Below are 18,505 nucleotides of genomic sequence, written 5' to 3' on the forward strand. Positions count from 1 at the left end.
GATGTTCTTCATGCTATTGTTTCCTTTGCTGTGAGTTGTCTTATTTAAGCTACCAAACTCAGAACAGACACAGTGTAGACATAGACAAGCTTCAGGGCTTTTTTTTTTTTTAGACAGGGTTTCTCTGTGGCTTTGAAGATGTCCTGGAACTAGCTCTTGTAGACTAGATCTGGAACTCACAGATATCTGCCTGCCTCTGCCTCCAGAGTGCTGGGATTAAAGGCATGTACCACCAACGCCTGGCAAACTTCAGGGCTTTTAGGCCAAGGAGAAAAGGAAGGACTTGGGTTCTTATGGATTTAGATACAGAATGCCAGATTGTATGACTTGGGGCTGCCAGAGAAGTAGGTGTGACATTTCTGGCTAAGGAAAGAACTTCCAGTACAAAGCACAATATATATATATATATATATATATATATATATATATATATATATTGTTTTTTAAGATGAGGTCTCACTCTGTATCCTAGACTGGCCTGGAACACACTGTGTTGACCAGGCTGGTCTCTGCATCCTCAGTGCTGAGATTAAAGGCATGCAACACTACGCCCATCCAAACTCCGTTTTGTCTTGAGAGAGGCTCTCCGACAGCTTGTGTTGGCCTTTGACTCCCTATGTAGCCAAGGATGACCTTGCATTCCTGATCCTCCTGCCTCCTCCACCTTCCAGTCTTCCTTGGCTTACAGGCATGTGCCACAACACAGGGATTGCCATTCTTGAGTATCTTTTTGTTTGTTTGTTTGTTTGTTTTTTGTTTTTTGAGGCAGTGTTTCTCTGTGGCTTTGGAGGCTCTCCTGTAGACCAGGCTGGTCTCAAACTCAGAGATCCGCCTGCCTCTCTGCCTCCCGAGTTCTGGGATTAAAGGTGTGCACCACCACCGCCCAGCCCATTCTTGAGCATCTTAAAACATTGTTTTCTTATTTCTTGAGATATAGGGGGATGGCTAGGCTGTTCCTTTGCAAGGTACAGACTCAGGAGATGTGTGCATTAATTTCAGGGTCACTGGGCTGGAAGATTCCAGATGGCCTGCTAATGGGGTTAGTCACTAGTTTTGAGTGTTGGCTGCCAACTGTAATTTCCAGCCTCAGTTTCCTCCTCATGGCCTTGTGGCCAGCACAGCAATGGAGGAGCATGCAGGGAAGACAGAGTTGCTGTGCAAGCTGCCTTTGCTCTGTAATCATCACACTCTCCCTTCTACTGTAGTCTATGAATCAGCAGGCGGCAAGGCCAGCCTCGATGGATGAAGGTCTTTGATTGGGAGTGGTAGTATCACATTACAAAGTGATTGATGGCCTTTAAATGGTTTACTACACTAGCTGCATGTATTGTATACATAATAGGTACAGTTAAGACATTACCTCACTTAAGCCATGCCATCACCCGGCAATGTAGGCTTTCTTACACATGGTGTATAGCTTTTGTGGGCTAGAGGGGACTTTCTTCTTCCTCTTCCTTGTCTTCCTCCTCCTTGGCAGGGTTTCTCTCTTAGGTGGCTCTGGCTGTTCTGGAACTCAGAGATCTACCTGGGAATAAAGGTGTGCACCACCACACCCGGCCTGGTCAGGCTGTGTTAGTTTTAGCTAAGGCCACACTGATAGAGTTGGAGCTGCTGCAGGCCGCACACAGAAACCCATGGACACAATCAAGTGGGACACAGTGTTGAAAGGAAGAATTGGGGCTGGGATTTGACTCTCCAGCTAAATGAGATAATTCTTAAGAACCCTGGAGTGGCTCTGTTACATCTCTAACCCTCCTTCCCTCTGGGGAACAGGAAGGGAAAGAAGGCCCAAGGTAGGAGGCTGAGCCTTGGCCTCAGCACACTTCCCGCTCACCAGGGACTTCCCTTTGGCCCTTTGTTGGAGGTGAGAAGAACCTGCAGCTCTTTAGGTTCTGACTTCCTGGGAAGCCTGGCAAGTGTCCCAATTCTGCCCCTCCCCCCACCTTAAAAATAGAACAAACTATTCAGTGTGTGGGGGGTGTTGTCCAGTCTTCCCGTGATTTCAGAGTGTTGGCAGAGGGCCAGAAAGATGTTCTAAGCCGCTCCTGCCAGGATCTCTCTCCGGGAGGGGAAGGGCACTGATTTGAAAATAAGCATATCAGAAGCTGGGAAGAAAAAGTTGGCAGAGAGCCCTTCCAGTTGATTCTTTGCCACCTGGCCACTCAGTGTCAGGCCTCTGACAGCGCGACTCCTGAGTCTCAGGCCTAGTGTTGCGTTGGGCATGTTAATTTCATTAATGACAGCCTCTCAAGTGGTCCCAGCTTCCAAGCCCATTCTTTTGATTTGGGCCAGTGACCACAGTTAGTAGTGTGATTTCCCAAGTACCGTGACCTCCTGACTTCAGATGGTGTGGTTTACCCAAAATGCAGCAGCTGTAATCGGGAACGCAGGAATTTAAAGAACAAAAACTTCTTTATAAGAAGTTTTAAGTGGAGTCAGATGAGAGAGAGCAACATTTATCACATAAATCACACGTGCTGCCTGTATGCTGCGCCTGTGGGCCCTAGAATTGCAACTGGCTGCCTGTGAGGAGGTAGAATTTGGTGGCAGTTGGGAGGTGGGGAATTGTAGGGAGGAGGGAGAACTGGTAAAAGTCTTTGCCTGTCGGGGCCTCCAGTAGCCACATTACTCTTTAGGCATTGTTTAGGCTAAGTCAAAGTCCGGATAAATGCCAAGTGCAAAGAATAAGAAGCAGGAAGGAATGACAAAAGATAAAAATGGATGTGCAATTCACTAGTTATACTAGATTTCATTCGCTTTTAAGATAAAAGCTAATATGAATCATGGGAAGGCAAGGAGCATGGAAAGTTCAAGACCACCTTGGGCAACTTAATGAGAGCCTTACTCTAAAAAGTACAGGGAGGGCTGAGTGCAGGATAGAGAGCTTGCCTAACATATGAAGACTCTAGGTTCAATCATGAGAGCTGAAAACAAGCAAAAACCCAGCAAAACCCAGCTACAACAACAAAACACCCCAAACTAAAGCATATAAAAATTTTAAGGCAATTGCTGCGGGCAGTTGTGATGCACGCCTTAATCCCCCACCCTCAGGCAGAGGCAGGTGGATCACTGTGAGTTCCAGGACAGCTTGGTTTACAGAGTGAGGTCTAAGACAGGCTCCAAAGCTACAGAGAAACCTTGTGTTTTGAAAAACAAACACACAAAAATACAAACTGTTAAAATCCCAATTAATAACCCCTATAATGGAAAGGAAACCTGATCAGAGGGAGCAGGGAGTCTCAGGGATAACCTAAGGAGATGGATAACACCCCCGCCCCCGCACTTGGTTTATCAGACAACTTTGGCAGGGACTAATGGGCTGTATGAGAAAAATCTTTATCAGAAATCCCCTCCTTCTAAAATAAACTACAGGGAGGAAGACCTTGAGATGGTGGCAATTTTAGTACTTGGGAAGCAGAGGCAGGAGGATTATAGGGAATTCAAGTCTTGCTTGGGTTGTTCCTAAATTACAGAGTCCCTGCCTCTCATTCCCAGCAAGAGGAAATAAACAGCAGCAGTGACCACCCAGGCAGTGCACTGAGCAGAGAGCAGGGAAAGAATCCCAGAGGGTATAGGATTGTCCTCTGAACTCACATGCAGACCATGAAGCACGCGAACACACAGACACACAGACACACAGACACACACACACACACACACACACACACACACACGCACGCACACGCACACGCACGCACTCACGGGTACACACAAGGCTATTAGAGGATATTTATGGGTTGCCTGCTGTTTGTATGCCCTGCAGACTTTAATAGCCATGCTGATGGTTCTTGAACTTGATGCTCAGAAAAGAACAAGGAGACATACTTGACGAATGTAATTCTCCTTTTTCCTATAACTGTCAAGTTATAATTTGAAATAACAGAACATGGAGTTAAGAGAAATCCCTCAGCGGTTGTGAGCACTGGCTGCTCTTCCAGAGGACTCAGGTTTGATTCCCAGCACCCACATGTTGGCTCACAACTGTTCTTAACTCAGCTCCAAGGGATTCTACATCCTCTTCTGATTAACTGGGCACCAGGCATGCATGTCGTGCACGCACACTGCTGGCAAAACATCTATTGAACATAAAACAAAACAATCTAAGGCCGCCACACATCAGCAATCCCAGTTACTTAGGAGGCCAAAGCCAGAATGTCTAGAATGAGTTGGAGGCCGGCAAGAACAACTTAGTGAGACTCTGCCCTTGTGAGGGTGCAGCCCAGTGGGGCAGCAGTTGTTTTGCATATGTGAGGCCCCAGATTTAACCCAAACACCACATGAAAGTTAAAAATTTAGAAGCAAGCCCATAACCACAGTTAGCTGAGAAGTTTGTGTGCATTGCCCTAGACACTTGCTAGTTTCTACAGGAGTGAAATGTTGAAAGTGCGGTGCGATGGATATTCTTTACACAGACGCTGTAAAACCTGTGATCAATTATGGACATTTTGTCAGCATTTAGATCCTGCAGTGGGCCAGGAGCCCTGATCATCTTTTAATAGGTTTCTAGCTTGTTTGTTGGGCTTGGTAAGTAGCTCATCTTCTGTTCATTTAGACATGAGTTACAGTTTGCAGATAAGAGATTTAATTCCTACAATGTAAGGCCCATGAGAATGGTAAATAACTCTGCATAAATCAAGCAGCTGATACGACTTTAAAATATAGTGCAGATTGTTACATGTATACATGAAATGCTTTGAATGCATGTCAGATGTTGGATGGAGGGAATTAAAGATGGAAAATATTCTAGCAGTATTGTTTCATCTATATTGGCACTCTGCTTTTGGACACATTCAAAAATGAGATCTTTTCAATGTCAACATACATTTATGCTGTAGAAGCTGGGTTGTCAATTTAGGAAACATTTGGTAATTGATGAAGTACTTGCAGAATAGAAATCACTTACAGAATAGGATCGTCTTCCAGCGTGGATGAGAGGGGCTTATGAGCCCCCAACCTTTGATGAGGAGCTATTGAGTTGGTGGCTGCTGGGGAGGGAAGAGTTAGTTTTCTTTAAGGGTATGTGGGTTTTGGAAGGATGTTGGTAGGTTGATCAGTATGTGGGGTGCACAATTGGGCTTTGTGGGTTATTTAAAAAAAAAGGACATGAAGTTGGGACTGGGAAGCACAAACACATATAGGGAGATCTAGGGATAGATGGAGGAGGGGAAGAGGTGAATATGAGGGAAATATGTATATGAGCATGAAATTCTCAAGAATAAACTAAGAATATATGAATAATAAAAGGAAAAAGAATGTGAATGTGTACATTATTTTATTAGCAGACACTGAGCACATGCTGTGTGCTTATGGCAGACCATACGTTAGACGCAGTGAGGGAAATGTGGCCAGCTTTCCATCCTTATGGCATTGACATTTGTTTGAGTTGCAGCTACCAGGGACTGTTGACAAAGTTCAGAGAAGCCTTCCATGAGGAAGTGAGGGCTGTCCTGTGTGCTGAAGAGCCACGGGCGTTAAGTGGGGGGTGTGGGAGCAGGATTGGGAGCTGGAGAATAGGATGTGCAAAGGCCTTGTGGAGGGATGAAGGGAACCCTGTGTCTTTAACAACAGCAACAAGGTTACTTACACAGTTGGAGAAGCAGCCAGTGCCAGATGAGCCTGGGGAAGGCAAAGCCTTCCTCAGGACAGCATTGGGAAATAAGGAGTTTTGATGACAGGCTTAGAGGTGACATAATTGGAGATGCTCTCACAAAAGATTCCCTGAGCCCTCCAGTGTAAATACATGTCAGGAAAGTGGTGAGGTAGCTAGAGGAAAAAAATAGATCTTTTTGAAAGTCATTTAAGGAGGAAAATCCATAGGATTTCATGGTAGGTGGGATAAGGTAGCATATGGAAGGTTCTGGAAGCAAGCGACACTGAGATGACCTTGGGTCAAGTTGTAAGCTGTTTTGAGATGACTTCAAGACCCTATGTAATAAGGGCAAGTAGCGGTTAGCTCTGTGAGAGAATTCCTTTAGCTAAGGGCTGAGAAGGAAGACACAGAAGAGTTTAGAGGAGGATCAGCAAGGAAGATCAGTAGCTCAGAAGCTGCCTTTAGGAGTCCACAGTGACCTAACCACTAGCACTGGCTAGCGTCAGCGCGATGAGGATGGGATACGGATAGTGACAGCAAATGTATGGGCAAAAGAAGGGACAGCCCTTCTAGAACTTTGTAAAGGGGTGGGTCGAGCAGGAGAGTGTAAGTGGGAAAACCGAAGCAAGTGAGGAAACTGAGGAAAGGCATACTGGTTGTGTTAGTTACAGTCTCACGGCTGTATCGGAGTCCCCACAGAAGCAACTTAAGGAAAAAAGTTTATCCTGGCCCACAACTTGAGAGTACAGTCCGTTGTGATGGGAAAGGCATGGTGACAGAGGCATGAGGCATGAAGTACCTGGCTACACTCCCCCCCCCCCCAGTCAGGAAGGAGGGGGAAACTGTGCCCCGCGGCATTACAGGAGGAAGTTTAGAGTTGCAGACCAGGCAGGCAAAGGTAATGTGTTAGATTGGCCTGCTCTGCAGCCAGCCTGTGGGACAGGTGCCCTGAGGGCAGAGCCCCACCCTTTGAAGGCTCTTATCTTGTGCAAATCTGCAAAGAGATGAATGTGGGTGTTTAGCTCACTTTCTTTTATTCAGTAAATGGTGTAGTTCATCCAAGGTGGCTCTTCCCACCTTAACTAACCGCGTCTACAAACTTCCTCAGATATGCTTAAGAGGTTTATCTCCAAGGTGATTCTAGATCCTGTCAAGTTGACAATATTAACTCACAGAATCAAGAAGAGGCAACCAGCTGGGCAGTGGTGGCACACCTTTAATCCCAGCCCTCAGGAGGCAGAGGCAGGAGGATCTCTATGAGTTGGAGACCAGCCTGGTCTACAAGAGCTAGTTCCAGGACAGCCCCCAAAGCCACAGAGAAACCCTGTCTCAAAAAGCCAAAAAAAAAAAAAAAACCAAAAACAAACAAACAAAAAACAAAACAAAACAGAAGAGGCAACGAGTGTGTTGGCAGTTGTTTTGAACTTTTAAAGAAGCTAATAACATAGGGGCTGATATGACAGTTTGGTGGATAAAGGTACTTGCCACCTAGCCTGAGGACCTACCAGACTCCGAGTCCCCGGACTCACAGGTTGGAAGGAGAGAAATGATTTCCCTGCAGGGTGTCCTTTGACCTCAACTCTTTATGGTATGTATGCACATGTCCATATACGTTTACACATGTACACACAAATTAATTAAAATGTAACAAAAAGAAAAGCTGAGACAGCCAGTTGAGGAGGAGGAATTGGAGGATAATGGGGATCAGAAGACTCCCGAGGAGGCCTGAAAGGGTGGTGCCAAAGTCAGAGCGCAGGCTTCAGGTGGGCAGACGGGCCGGGTGATGGTGAGAGTGTTTGTCTGGTTGGCATCAGTATGCTAAAGATTTTCACAGCTTGGATTCTGGTTTTTGGTTTTGTGGGGATATCTGTAATAAGGGGAGCAGGTAGCTAGAGGTTTGGAAATTTGACTGTGAAGCATGAGGTTAGTAGGCCAAGGTAGTGTGTTTATTGTGCAGGGCAGTGTGGAGGACTGTTTGGGCCTGCTACCATTTCATGCTCACCCATTTCTGTCTCTGCTGGTGTATGATTGCTGTACTAATTACTTTTCTGTGCTGTAATAAAACCCCGTGATTAAGGCAACTTATTATAGTAGAAAAGAGTTATTTCAGCTGATTATTCCAGAAGGTTACAGCCCATCATGGTGGGGCAGCATGGCAGCAGGCACTGGGCATGGTAACTGGAGCAGGATGCAGAGAGCCGGAACCCTAGGGACAGGCTTGCTCCAGCAAGGCCACACCTCCTAAACCTCCACAAGCAGAGCCACCAACTGGGGATTCAGCGTTCAGATGCCCGAGACTATGGGCACATTTCTTATCCAGAGCACCACAATGGCCTTCAATAGTGCTGTCTGTCATTCAGGACTCATTGCTGAGTTTGGGCTTTCCCAACTACTGACAATACAAGGGAGCTGTAGGGTGTTAGTAAAATGATTTCGGAAATGATGGGCTCCCAAATGTGTCTACTGTCCACTGTACAGCCCACTAGAAAATCGAAAGCTTATTTTAAACACTGTGTGTGTATGTGTAACTCAGTTGTGTGGTTCTGAATTACAAAACTTTGTAGATGACAACATCATAATGTTTTGGAATGTCAAAAGGTCTGACACTCCCAAAGCTGATTAAAGACTGAAGGTAATAAAGGTAAAAGGGCTGACAGGGAAAAGGATAAAGTGAGAGATCTGAGGATTGGGGAGTTTGGTTTAGAACAATCTTGAAGGAGAGGAAGCTGAGGTCAACAAAGGAAACAGTTAAACACTGCTTTGGAGGCAGTAGAGGATGATGAAGTCTGGAGTCCGCATGTTTGAGCCGGCACAGAAGAAATGCTATTCCAGGTGAACTTAAAGGACCGAGTGCTCAAAGATGCTGGGCCATCTAGACGGACAGGAAGTTGCTCAAGTCGATGACAGGTTTAAGGACACCAATGAGCTGGGGCCAGTGTCTCTGAGTAGCAGGAAGCATTTAAGAAGTTAGAAGATGACACAAATGAGAAGATGGCGGGTGGCATGATTCACTGGTAAAACCAAAAGGAATATCGGTGTCTTAGAGGGTAGGGATTGGAGGAATAAGGCCTGAAGGGGAGACAATGAGCAAAGGGTCTTGGACCACGTCTCATAGTGAAGTGTGAGACTAGACTACACCAAGAGATATAGGAGAAGAGGATGTCCTCAGGATGCTTGGAAGAGATGCCAAGGATGTGGTGCTGTATTCCAGGTGTGGTACAGCAGTTCCAGGGAACCCAGTGGGTGGGCTGGTTCTGGTGGCTGGAAGGGATTGTAGGAGCATGGTAAAGATACTTTGCAGTGAATGCCACTGACATTTGTAGTGTGGACTGATAAAAACGAATGAGCTCAGGGTCAGATGTGATTGGCAGAGGCTCTTCTCTCTCTTGGCTGGAGTGACACCAGGTCCCTGGATTTTCTTTTCTGTAGGCTGATGGACAGTGGTGGAAGCAAGAGCTGTTGAGTGGGGCCCATCTGCTCAGTATTGTTTTTAGCAACTCAAGGAACGTAATTCTTTCCCCGTGAGAGCCATGTAAGCTTTGCTTTTATGTCCAGTATAAGATGAGGAAATTGAGATTCAGTCAAGACAAGTTCAGTAGTTTGATCAAGGTTATATAGCTCCTAACACATGTGCCCGGATTACAGGCATCTATCAACCACCATGCCTGGTTTATATGGTGCTAGGTTTAGACAACAGGGCTTCACCTGTGCTAGGCAAGACTCTCAGTTCTACTCGAGTCCTCTTTGAGAAATCTCATTCCAAAGCTCATTAAGTCTTCACAGTGTGCTATATTTTTGAAGACCACTGCTGTATTTACACAACTTAAACAGTTCTTTGCTGTGTGATTAATTCTGAGTAAAAGGGTACACATACTAAGATAGAAAGGAATATTCTTCCCGGCCTGATATGTGAGTCTGAGGTTTGTTTCATTGTGCATGATTTATTATGCTGTTATCTCTCATTGATTTGTGCCACTTGCCATATTAAGGCTCTCTTCCTCCCTCCCTCCCTCCCTCCCTCCTCCTTCCTTCCTTCCTTCCTTCCCTCCCTCTCTCCCTCCTTAAGTATACTTTACCGTATTTTTCTTTGTGATTAGGAGTCATCCTGTCAACTAGGAGAGAAATCCAGTTCTTTGTATGACTCAGTATAGACACTCTCTTCACTGCTGTGTGCTCCATGCAGATTAAGTCTTTCTAGATGTCGGTCACAGTGTACTTAAAGAAATGACCCCAAGGGGAAACCTTCTACACCAGTAGGAACTAGCTCTCAAGTCTGTATCTGCTTCTAGATTTACATCCAGCTTCTAGGTTTTAGCTAGCTCAGGATTCACCTAGTTTTGCTAGCCAGTCACTTTTTTTTTTTCAAGTTACCCATAAATCCATCCTGGGAAGGGTTTGGAACTTTGCTGGAATCAAGTTGCCTTTCATTTGACATGGTCCAGTCCTTGTCATCATTCTGTCACTTGCGGGAGTGATGCCAGAAGGCATGAGGGATGGCTGAGCTTATGCAGGTTGGGAAATGGGAGGGAAGTCGGGTATGTGGTAATTGCCTTTCACTGAGCTGTGTAGCTTTAGGATTAGTTTATCCCGGGCCAGATAGGGGTGTGGGACCTGTGTGATCCCACATGGAGTCACCCAGCACTGGTGCAGTGGGGAGTGAGGACTGGATCTGCACGGCTGAGTTAGGGGTGAGGAAGGCAGTCTGGTGCTCAGAGACGAGGGCCAGGGTGGACCATGTCAACTTAAGGGTTCATGCCAGGTAGCCTTCGTTTTCCTGGGAAACAGGGAGGAACATGTCTACTATTAGAAAGGCACAGCTGGAGATTTGCTGGCGTACTTATCTGGAATAAATGTGGGAAAGAGGGAAGGGAGCTAGCGAGGGATGGAAAAGGAATGCTAAGCATGAGTGAGGCATTGTTCTCAGCTTCCTTCTGCCCTGCTGGTCTTAAAGACAAACACACAGCCCTATCCCATACCCCTTTAAGGGTTTTTACCACTAAACGTCATGTCACGGCAGTGGTTCTTACTTGCATGCCTGCGTGGAAACAGCTTTGGTGATTTGAGTATATTCCCTCAGAAATCTTACAAGTGAATGATGAACTGAGGGAAGTGAGTGTTGGAGTTGTGGTTGCGGGTGAGCAGTTGGTTCTAAACACTCAATGGAACTGTGTTGTTTGAGTTTCAGCCTCAAAGTGTCCAGTTGATAAAAGGGAAGTTATTGGGCCAGGAGACTGACTCTTGTGTGGTAAATGCTTACCAGACAAACCCAAAGACCTAAGTTTGATTCTCAGAACCCATGGATGAAAGAAAAAAAAAGTCAGTCTGGGAGTCAAGACACAGGCAGATCACCAAGGCTCACTGGCCAGCTAGTGTAGCTTACTTGGCTAGCTCCAGGCCAGTGAGACAGCATGTCTCAAAAACAAAAACAAAACCCTAAAAAACAAAACAACAACAACAAAACCAGGGTAGATGGCTCCTGAGGAATGACACCCGGAAGTTGTCTTCTGGCCTCTGCACGCCTACATACCCACACACATACACACAAAGAGAATGCCCTCTTTCTTTATTATCCTCTCTTTTATTCAAGTCATCAAATACCGTTAGATGTATCTTCACTATGCACTATCTCTACTAGATATTATTTCCTAGTGGGCAAGGAGCATCCTGTAGCACCCCTAACTTAGGATTTTAATAGGTATCCTCGCCTCCCTACTGGCTCACAGCTGTCTCCTGACAGAAAGCCTGGTATACAGCTGACAGGTGGCTAATGTAGGACGTATTTGTCATTCTGGAATGAAGGTGTAATCAGCTCCTTTTGCTATTTCCAGGGCCATGTCTCCAGAGAGCATGTCCTTCTGCAAGAGGAAGGCTGTCACAGTGAGGGGAGATGTCTAGGCTTGTTCTTGACCCCTTGATCAGGTCCTGAAAGTTTGTGCCGGTCTTGTGGGGAAAGGACCAGCAAGCATCGTCATAGTCAGCAAGACGGTGGAACTTTCTTTAGCGTCCACAGTTCCTGTGAATCCAGACAGCTAATTACGTGGTAGAATTCATCTCTTTAGAGTCTTGTTCGTTTCTCCTGTCGGTTTCAGCTGCTCTTTTCTGGGACAGCTCCCTCTAGGGCTGCTTCCTAGCTCCCTACCAGCTGCTGGCCACACGTAGAGGTGCATGAATGAAGCTTAACACTTCTCGCTCTTTCCGTGATCGCCTATGCTTAGTGACTGCCAAGTTCTCAGAGGCCCTTTATCTCGACTAATAGTAGGCATCATTTGCTCTGTCCGTTTTTACCATTCCATCGTCTGATTTAGGCACCTGAAGTGAACAAACAGGGGCAACTGCTTCTTCCAAGAAGCCTTAAGAGTTTTCTGGTCGGGGTGGGAGGGCATTTGTAATACTCTCTCGATGAGTCCTCGATTTGGCATGACTGATTAAGCAAGCAGCTGCTTATTAAGAAGCAGAACCGAGAGTAGAACAATTTAATTAGCTTCTGTCTGCTGAGCCTTTAATAGAAGTCACAGCTTGCATATATGGTGCTCTTTGTTTAGTTATAAATGAAACTTTTTTTTTGGCAAAGAAATACTCTCATCATATAACCCAAGAAAACAGAAAATAAGTCTGTTGAAAATATAAACTATTGGGTTTTGGAGAGATGACTCCTTAGTTAACAGCATGTATTATCCTTGCAGAGGACTTGGGTTCTAATCTCAGCACCCATGTGACGACTCTGAAACCATTCATAACTCTAATTCCTGGCCTCTGCGTGCCCTGGGTGTGCATAATGCAGGCAAAACACTAATACACATAAAATAATAAATAAAGCTTAAAAATATGTATGTACCATTCATCCACTATAACAACTAATCCATAAAATCTAGGACTTGGAGGAATAATGCACTTTTAAGAATTATTTTTGTTTACTGTGTGTCTGTGTGTGCACATGTGCTCGTGCACTCTCATGTATGCCAAGGCATGCGTGTGGAGGCTAGAGGACATGTGGTGGGAGTCGGTTCTCTCCTTCTACTGTGTGGATCCCAGGGCTGCAACTCTGGTGTCAGGTTGGTGAAAAGTGCCTGTGCCCACTCAATCACCTTTGTGAGCCCGTATTCCATTTTTCTCTTTCTTCCTTTTTTCTTTTCTTCTTCTTCTTTTTCTGTTGAGACAGGGTGTTTTTATATAGACCATGCTGGCCTTGAACTCATAAAAGTCTACCTGTCCCTGCCTCCCTAGTGCTGGAATTAGACTGCTGGGAATAAAGGCATGCATTGTGACTCCTGGCCCCATGATGCATTTCTTAATGGTGAATTGTTGGAGTACTTTGTTTAGTGTATTAGTTAATTAATAATTCATAAACCTGGCAATGTGTGGTAAGTTTTATGACAACTTTTGGGAAGTATTTAAGAAATGCTCGTGTATACATGGAATTTTAACAAAAGTCTGCCAGCATCCCGGGCTGCAGGGCCAGCATCCCGGGCTGCAGGCAGTCACCCTCTCAGTTCAGCTCAGAGCAGGGCTTCTCAGCCTTCCTCATGCTACCACCCTTTACCACAGTTCCTCATGTTGTGCTGACCCCCAGCCATGGCGTTATTTATGTTGCCACCTCATACCTGTAATTTTGCTTCTGTTATGAATTTTAATGTAAATATCTGATGCTAAAAGGGTTGAGATCCCCAGGTTGAGAACCATGGCTTAGGCTCCTATTACATTCTGGTTACTGATTCCATTTTCGGTAATTAAGTGTCCACCTGGTCACCAGGCTTGTGTTTGCTTTTCCCTTGTAAAAGCACCTTTAATTACATTGCACATAATCAAGTAATAACATGTTTATTTGATACACAAAGCTTACTTTTATAGATTACTTGGCTAATAGTAAGCCTAAGCTAAAAGGCCACAACTTAATTTTTTGATGCACGGTATACACACATTGAAATAAAAAATGTAAGAAGCAAGTGAGCAGTGAAATTAGTGGAGTCTTACAGAAAAGAATTGCAATATCAATACTTTTACCAAGCATACACCCATAGAGAAGCAGTGACAGGGGAGGGGTTGGTAATTCATTACAGACATATGAATTCTGTCACAAGGAGCCCCATGGGGACATCAAATTAGGATGTCCTTGTTGGCAGGGTATGGAGTGGGGTTATTGCTAGCTCAGGCAATGACTTGGTTTTTCTCTGGTGAATTAAATTGGCTTTAGTAAGTGACTTTGTTTCTTCAAATTAGGAGCTTGAAAACGTGTATTGATTCATTTCCCCTCTCATCTGAGGACAGCCCCATCAAAGACAGAAACACTGTACTGCTGGATATGAGTCAGATGCCTTAGTGCTTTTTAGGATAAATGTACCTATTTTTTCCCCCCTGTGAGACACAGTCTCAGGAAACTATATGGCCATGTGACCCTGGTTGTCCTGGAGCTCACTTTGTAGACCAGGCTGGCCTCAAAATCATTGAGATTCACCTGCTTCTGCCTCCTGAGCCTGGGATTGAAGGCGTGCACCATTATGCCTGGCCTTAAAGTTCAGTCCAGCAATGTAGGAAACATAATAACTGTCCCTAAAACCTAAAGCTCCTTTATTATTTTTAAAGTAAAACCAACAGTTTTGTAAAAGATTAAAAAAAAAACTATGGAAGCTTTTTGGTCCAAGGAAAAATGTTAACATTGCCAGTAACTTAGGAGTCACAATGATGTGGTTTTTAAAAAAAGATTTATTTGATTTTTAATTGTGCATATGCATGTGTGTTTGTGTATGCTAGTGCAATACCTATGGAGGCCAGAAGGTCAGACACGGTGGACCTGAAATTACAGGTGGCTGGGTGTCACTAGATGTAGGTGCTGAGTCACCAGATGCCAGAATATCCTCAGTATTCTATCTCATAATACAACCAGTTTTTAACTTTGTAATTTATTTTTTGCTTGTTATTGTAGGCAATGTTCTAAGATTTGGGGGCTTAAATATTTCTTAGAAATTACCTGGTCAACTCTCAATTTATAGATGAGAAAATTGAGTCAAAGAGAAATCAGAACAGTATTGTTCAAAGAATAATTTCAATGTAGCAATTGGAATTTCCTCTTAATGTTAAACTCCTAAGATTAGATAAGTTTGAATTGTGATAGTAAAATGTTTTTTTAATGATATGGAGATCTTTAAGGTACTAGGGGGTACGTTTAGGTACTTAAAAAAAGTATTTTGGGGCCTGGAGAGATGGCTCAGCAGTTAAGAGCACTGACTGCTCTTCTAAAGGTCTCTGGTTCAATTCCCAGCATTCACATGGCAACTCAAAACTGTCCGTAACTCCAAGATCTGACACTGTCACACAGACATGCACACAGACAAAACACCAGTGCACACAAAATAAAAATAAATAAATAATTAAAAAAGTATTTTTGTTTTAAATAACAAAGGTATGACACTTGACACAGGTAGTAAATGAGAAGAGACAATAAACAATTTTTGGTTTATTTTCATTACACTGAAAACTTTTATACACTTTAATTAAAAATACTGAAATACATGTATACTTATTAAAATTTTAAAAATGTTGTAGTTTTATTGTGGGATAGCAACTTAGAGCCATCCTGTCTCTCCTAGCAGGGTGAAGAACTATGGAAGCCGACACCAAGCTGGTCACTGGCATTGTCTGTAGCAGCTTCGTTACCTTTCAGATTCTCTTCCACTTTGTAAGTCACTGGTTTTCAGCAAAAGTCTGTCCAGGTTATAACAGCCTTAGCATCGAGAAGAAGATTGAATGGAACTCAAGGTAAAGCCATGACAATGTAATTGATTGACCTTAGTTTTATGAAGTAAAAGCCTTCCTTTACCACCTTAAGAAATTCAAGGTCATTTTTTTTGTTTGATGTTAGGAAAAGAAAGACAAGATCTCATACAAGCAAAGTTTAAGAATTCTTACATTGCCGGGCGTTGGTGGTGCATGCCTTTAATCCCAGCACTCGGGAGGCAGAGGCAGGTGGATCTCTGAGAGTTTGAGGCCAGCCTGGCCTACAGAGCAAATTCCAGGACAGCCTCCAAAGCAATACAGAGAAACCCTGTCTCGAAAAACCAAAAAAAAAAAAAAAATTCTTGCATTGGATGATGTTGGGGCTGGGGGTGGATCAGTGTTTCACATCATAGTTCACAGCCTCCTGTAACTCCAGTTCCATGGGATCTGTTGCCTTCTTCTGGCCTCCATGGGCACTAAGCATGCATGCCAGTAAAACATCCATCCACATAAAAGAAAGTGCTAGGGACATTTTTTTTCACTTTCTAGGTAAGTTTGGGAAAATTTAGTAGACTCTAGCTGCCTGCAGGATGTTCTGTTTTATATCCCTGTCTGAAAAATTCACACAATAAACTCATATCCTTTTGTGGTGGTAATGAAAGAAAACATTTCTTGGAGTTGTGAATAGCCCATGCGGGTTAAACACCACGTGCAGTTTGGGTTATACAGACTAGACAGCAGAGTGTATTTATTCTTTAAAAAATTTGTATAATTGCCAGGAGTGGTGGTTCATGCCTTTAATCCCAGCACTCGGGAGGCAGAGGCAGGCGGATCTCTGTGAGTTCAAGACCAGCCTGGTCTACAAGAGCTAGTTCCAGGACAGACTCCAAAGCCACAGAGAAACCCTATCTTGAAAAACAAAACAAAAGAAATGGTATTATTTTATGTAGTATGTGTGTTTTATTTGCATGCATGTTTGTGCACCATGTGCTTGACTGGTGCCTGTGGAGGTCAGAAGAGGATGTTGGATCTCCTGGGACTGGAGATACAGATGGTTGTGAGCCACCATGTGGATGCTGGGAATTGAGCCCCCCATGCTCTGGAAGAGCAGACAGTACTCTTAACCACTGAGCCATCCCTTCAGCCCATATACATTATTTTAAAAAACCCACCTTTTTCTAACATTTGAAGATGGAAGGAATGGTGGGAAAGACGAGTCGGCGAGACGTAGATTTTCTGAGTAAATTTTGAACTCTTCTGCTTCCCTTCCAGTGTGGTTAGAATATGTAGAAGGTTTTGAGTCTTGCGTAGCTGCAGCCAAAGAACTAGGGAGGGTGCCGAGAGATAGAAGAAGCAGAGATGAAAATGAAATTGGAAACTATTTTGTGTTTTATTCAGTCTCATCACCGTTCTGTGGTACAGGAAATTATAACATGTGAAACCAAATTCTGCTTTGAAGAAGAAATCTGGCCTCTTACAAGATCCCTGTTCAGCTTGTATACTTGGAACTTAGAGATAAATAGTACAAAGGAAAGTTGGCCTGTTTCTAAAGAACATATTCATGTCTTAAAACTCAGCTTCCAGCCGTGACATATGCTCCAGACAGCAGACAACTCTCTTTTGAAATCTTTCCCTTTGGCGTTTCTTTTTAGCTACTATAGGAACTACATTTTTGCTTTTCCAGGAATATTGTTTTAAAAAGATGGCAAACTCAACTGTTTACCAACAGCAGCTTCTGCAAGTATAGTCTTTTATTGTTGTTATTTTGCGATTTTGAGGCAGAGTCTCGGGTATCCCAGGATGACCTGCAACTCGCTGTGAAGCCCAGAATAGCCTCTAGATTTTCCTGCTTCCACCTTCCCGATGGCTGTAGGCATCCATAGTATCCGTCTTCCCATTTCTGTTCAGTATAGCAAGAGCTTTTGACTAAATGTCATTTCCATCATCTGAGAACTTACCGTACTTTGGTTTACCATATAACACCTCAGGAAGACTAACACTGGAAGCCTGGATTAAAAATTAGATTTTACAAAAGGAAACCTAAAGGTTTTTATGCTTTCTGTATATTTGTATGTTTGTGGGCACATACACCATTGATGTGTGCGGACGTCAGGAGAGTCCCTCCCTCTACCATATGGGACCTGGGGACTAAGCTCAGGACCTCTGGGACTCAGGATCAGCAGCAGGTGTTTTTTATCTGCTGACCCATCCTTGGAGGGAGCCAAAAGGGAAACTTTTTGGACATATGGTTACTAATCAGTATTCAGGACTTCAGGAGAGGTTATGTTTTCCTCTCCTAGGATTTTGAATAGCTGTAGGGAGCCCTCTGTGTGGTGACTTAGATGCAGGGCTTGAATGCCAGGTGGTGTTGGTGCAAACACTCTCCTGCAGCTACACTGCTGTGGATGGAGCTTGGAGGCTGCAGGGTTGTGTCCTTACCAACTGTGTCATCAAGTATGTTTCCACTGTAGAACCTTAACACAGAGAAGTGATTCACCCAGGGTTATACAACTTGTTCCCTTGGAAATAAAGCTGTGGACCTATGATTTCTAAATGACTAAATTATCATCATCATTATTGTTATGTCTCTTGAGACAGGGTCTTACCATATAACTCTGACTGGTGTAGAACTTGATATGCAGACCAGGTTGCTCTCAAACTCACAGAGATCCATCCCTCCTGCATGCTGGGATTAAAGGCGTGTGCCACTACCCTGACCCTTAATTATTAATTATTAATGGTGCTGGGGCTTGAACCTAGAGCCTTATGCATGGTAGGCAGGTACTCTGCTGCTGAGCCATACCCCTGTTCCCTCTAAATGACAGTGTTTAGTCATCCCCAGATATCCTCTACTCCTACATTTCACTCTTTCACGTTTAACTTAATGCTTTGAGGTGTGACATTTATGGAATGGAAACTGTCCTGGAGGAGCAAGTCGTTTATTGCGAGGAATCTGAGCTCTTTGTGTGCCTAATTTCATTTCAGGGTAGTATCCACGTGCCACTCTTTGCTGGTTGGGAGTTTTGGTTTGTACCTCTTCTTATTTGACGAACCTACTATAGCAGATCCAATCTGGTAAGTTGTTTCTTTCTGAGCTGTTTCTTTCCAAGCTGTTCATCTTGATTTAGGCTTTTCTATGAATTATTAATAGCCTCATTTGCAGTACTTAAAAACATATTGATTATCTTTGATGTATGCCTTATT

The 18,505-nt window shown here is 44.0% G+C and overlaps 1 protein-coding gene across 6 annotated transcripts in view; it reads left to right on the forward strand.

Moving 5' to 3' along the window:
* Positions 1–18,505, forward strand: part of Tlcd4 (TLC domain containing 4) — a 75,826-nt gene that overhangs the window by 29,813 nt on the left and 27,508 nt on the right. For 3 of the 6 annotated variants that reach the window (XM_040751964.1, XM_040751965.1, XM_040751963.1), the window contains exons 2-3: positions 15,175–15,343; positions 18,287–18,376. In XM_040751964.1, coding sequence (XP_040607898.1) covers positions 15,189–15,343; positions 18,287–18,376 — 245 coding nt within the window. In that variant the 5' untranslated portion in view covers positions 15,175–15,188. The remainder of the gene's footprint in view (positions 1–15,174; positions 15,344–18,286; positions 18,377–18,505) is intronic. The other 3 variants (XM_040751961.1, XM_040751962.1, XM_040751960.1) reach the window with 1 other exon arrangement.

Source organism: Mesocricetus auratus, unplaced genomic scaffold (genome assembly GCF_017639785.1).
Source record: "Mesocricetus auratus isolate SY011 unplaced genomic scaffold, BCM_Maur_2.0 Super-Scaffold_100009, whole genome shotgun sequence".
Classification (NCBI taxonomy): Eukaryota; Metazoa; Chordata; class Mammalia; order Rodentia; family Cricetidae; genus Mesocricetus; species Mesocricetus auratus.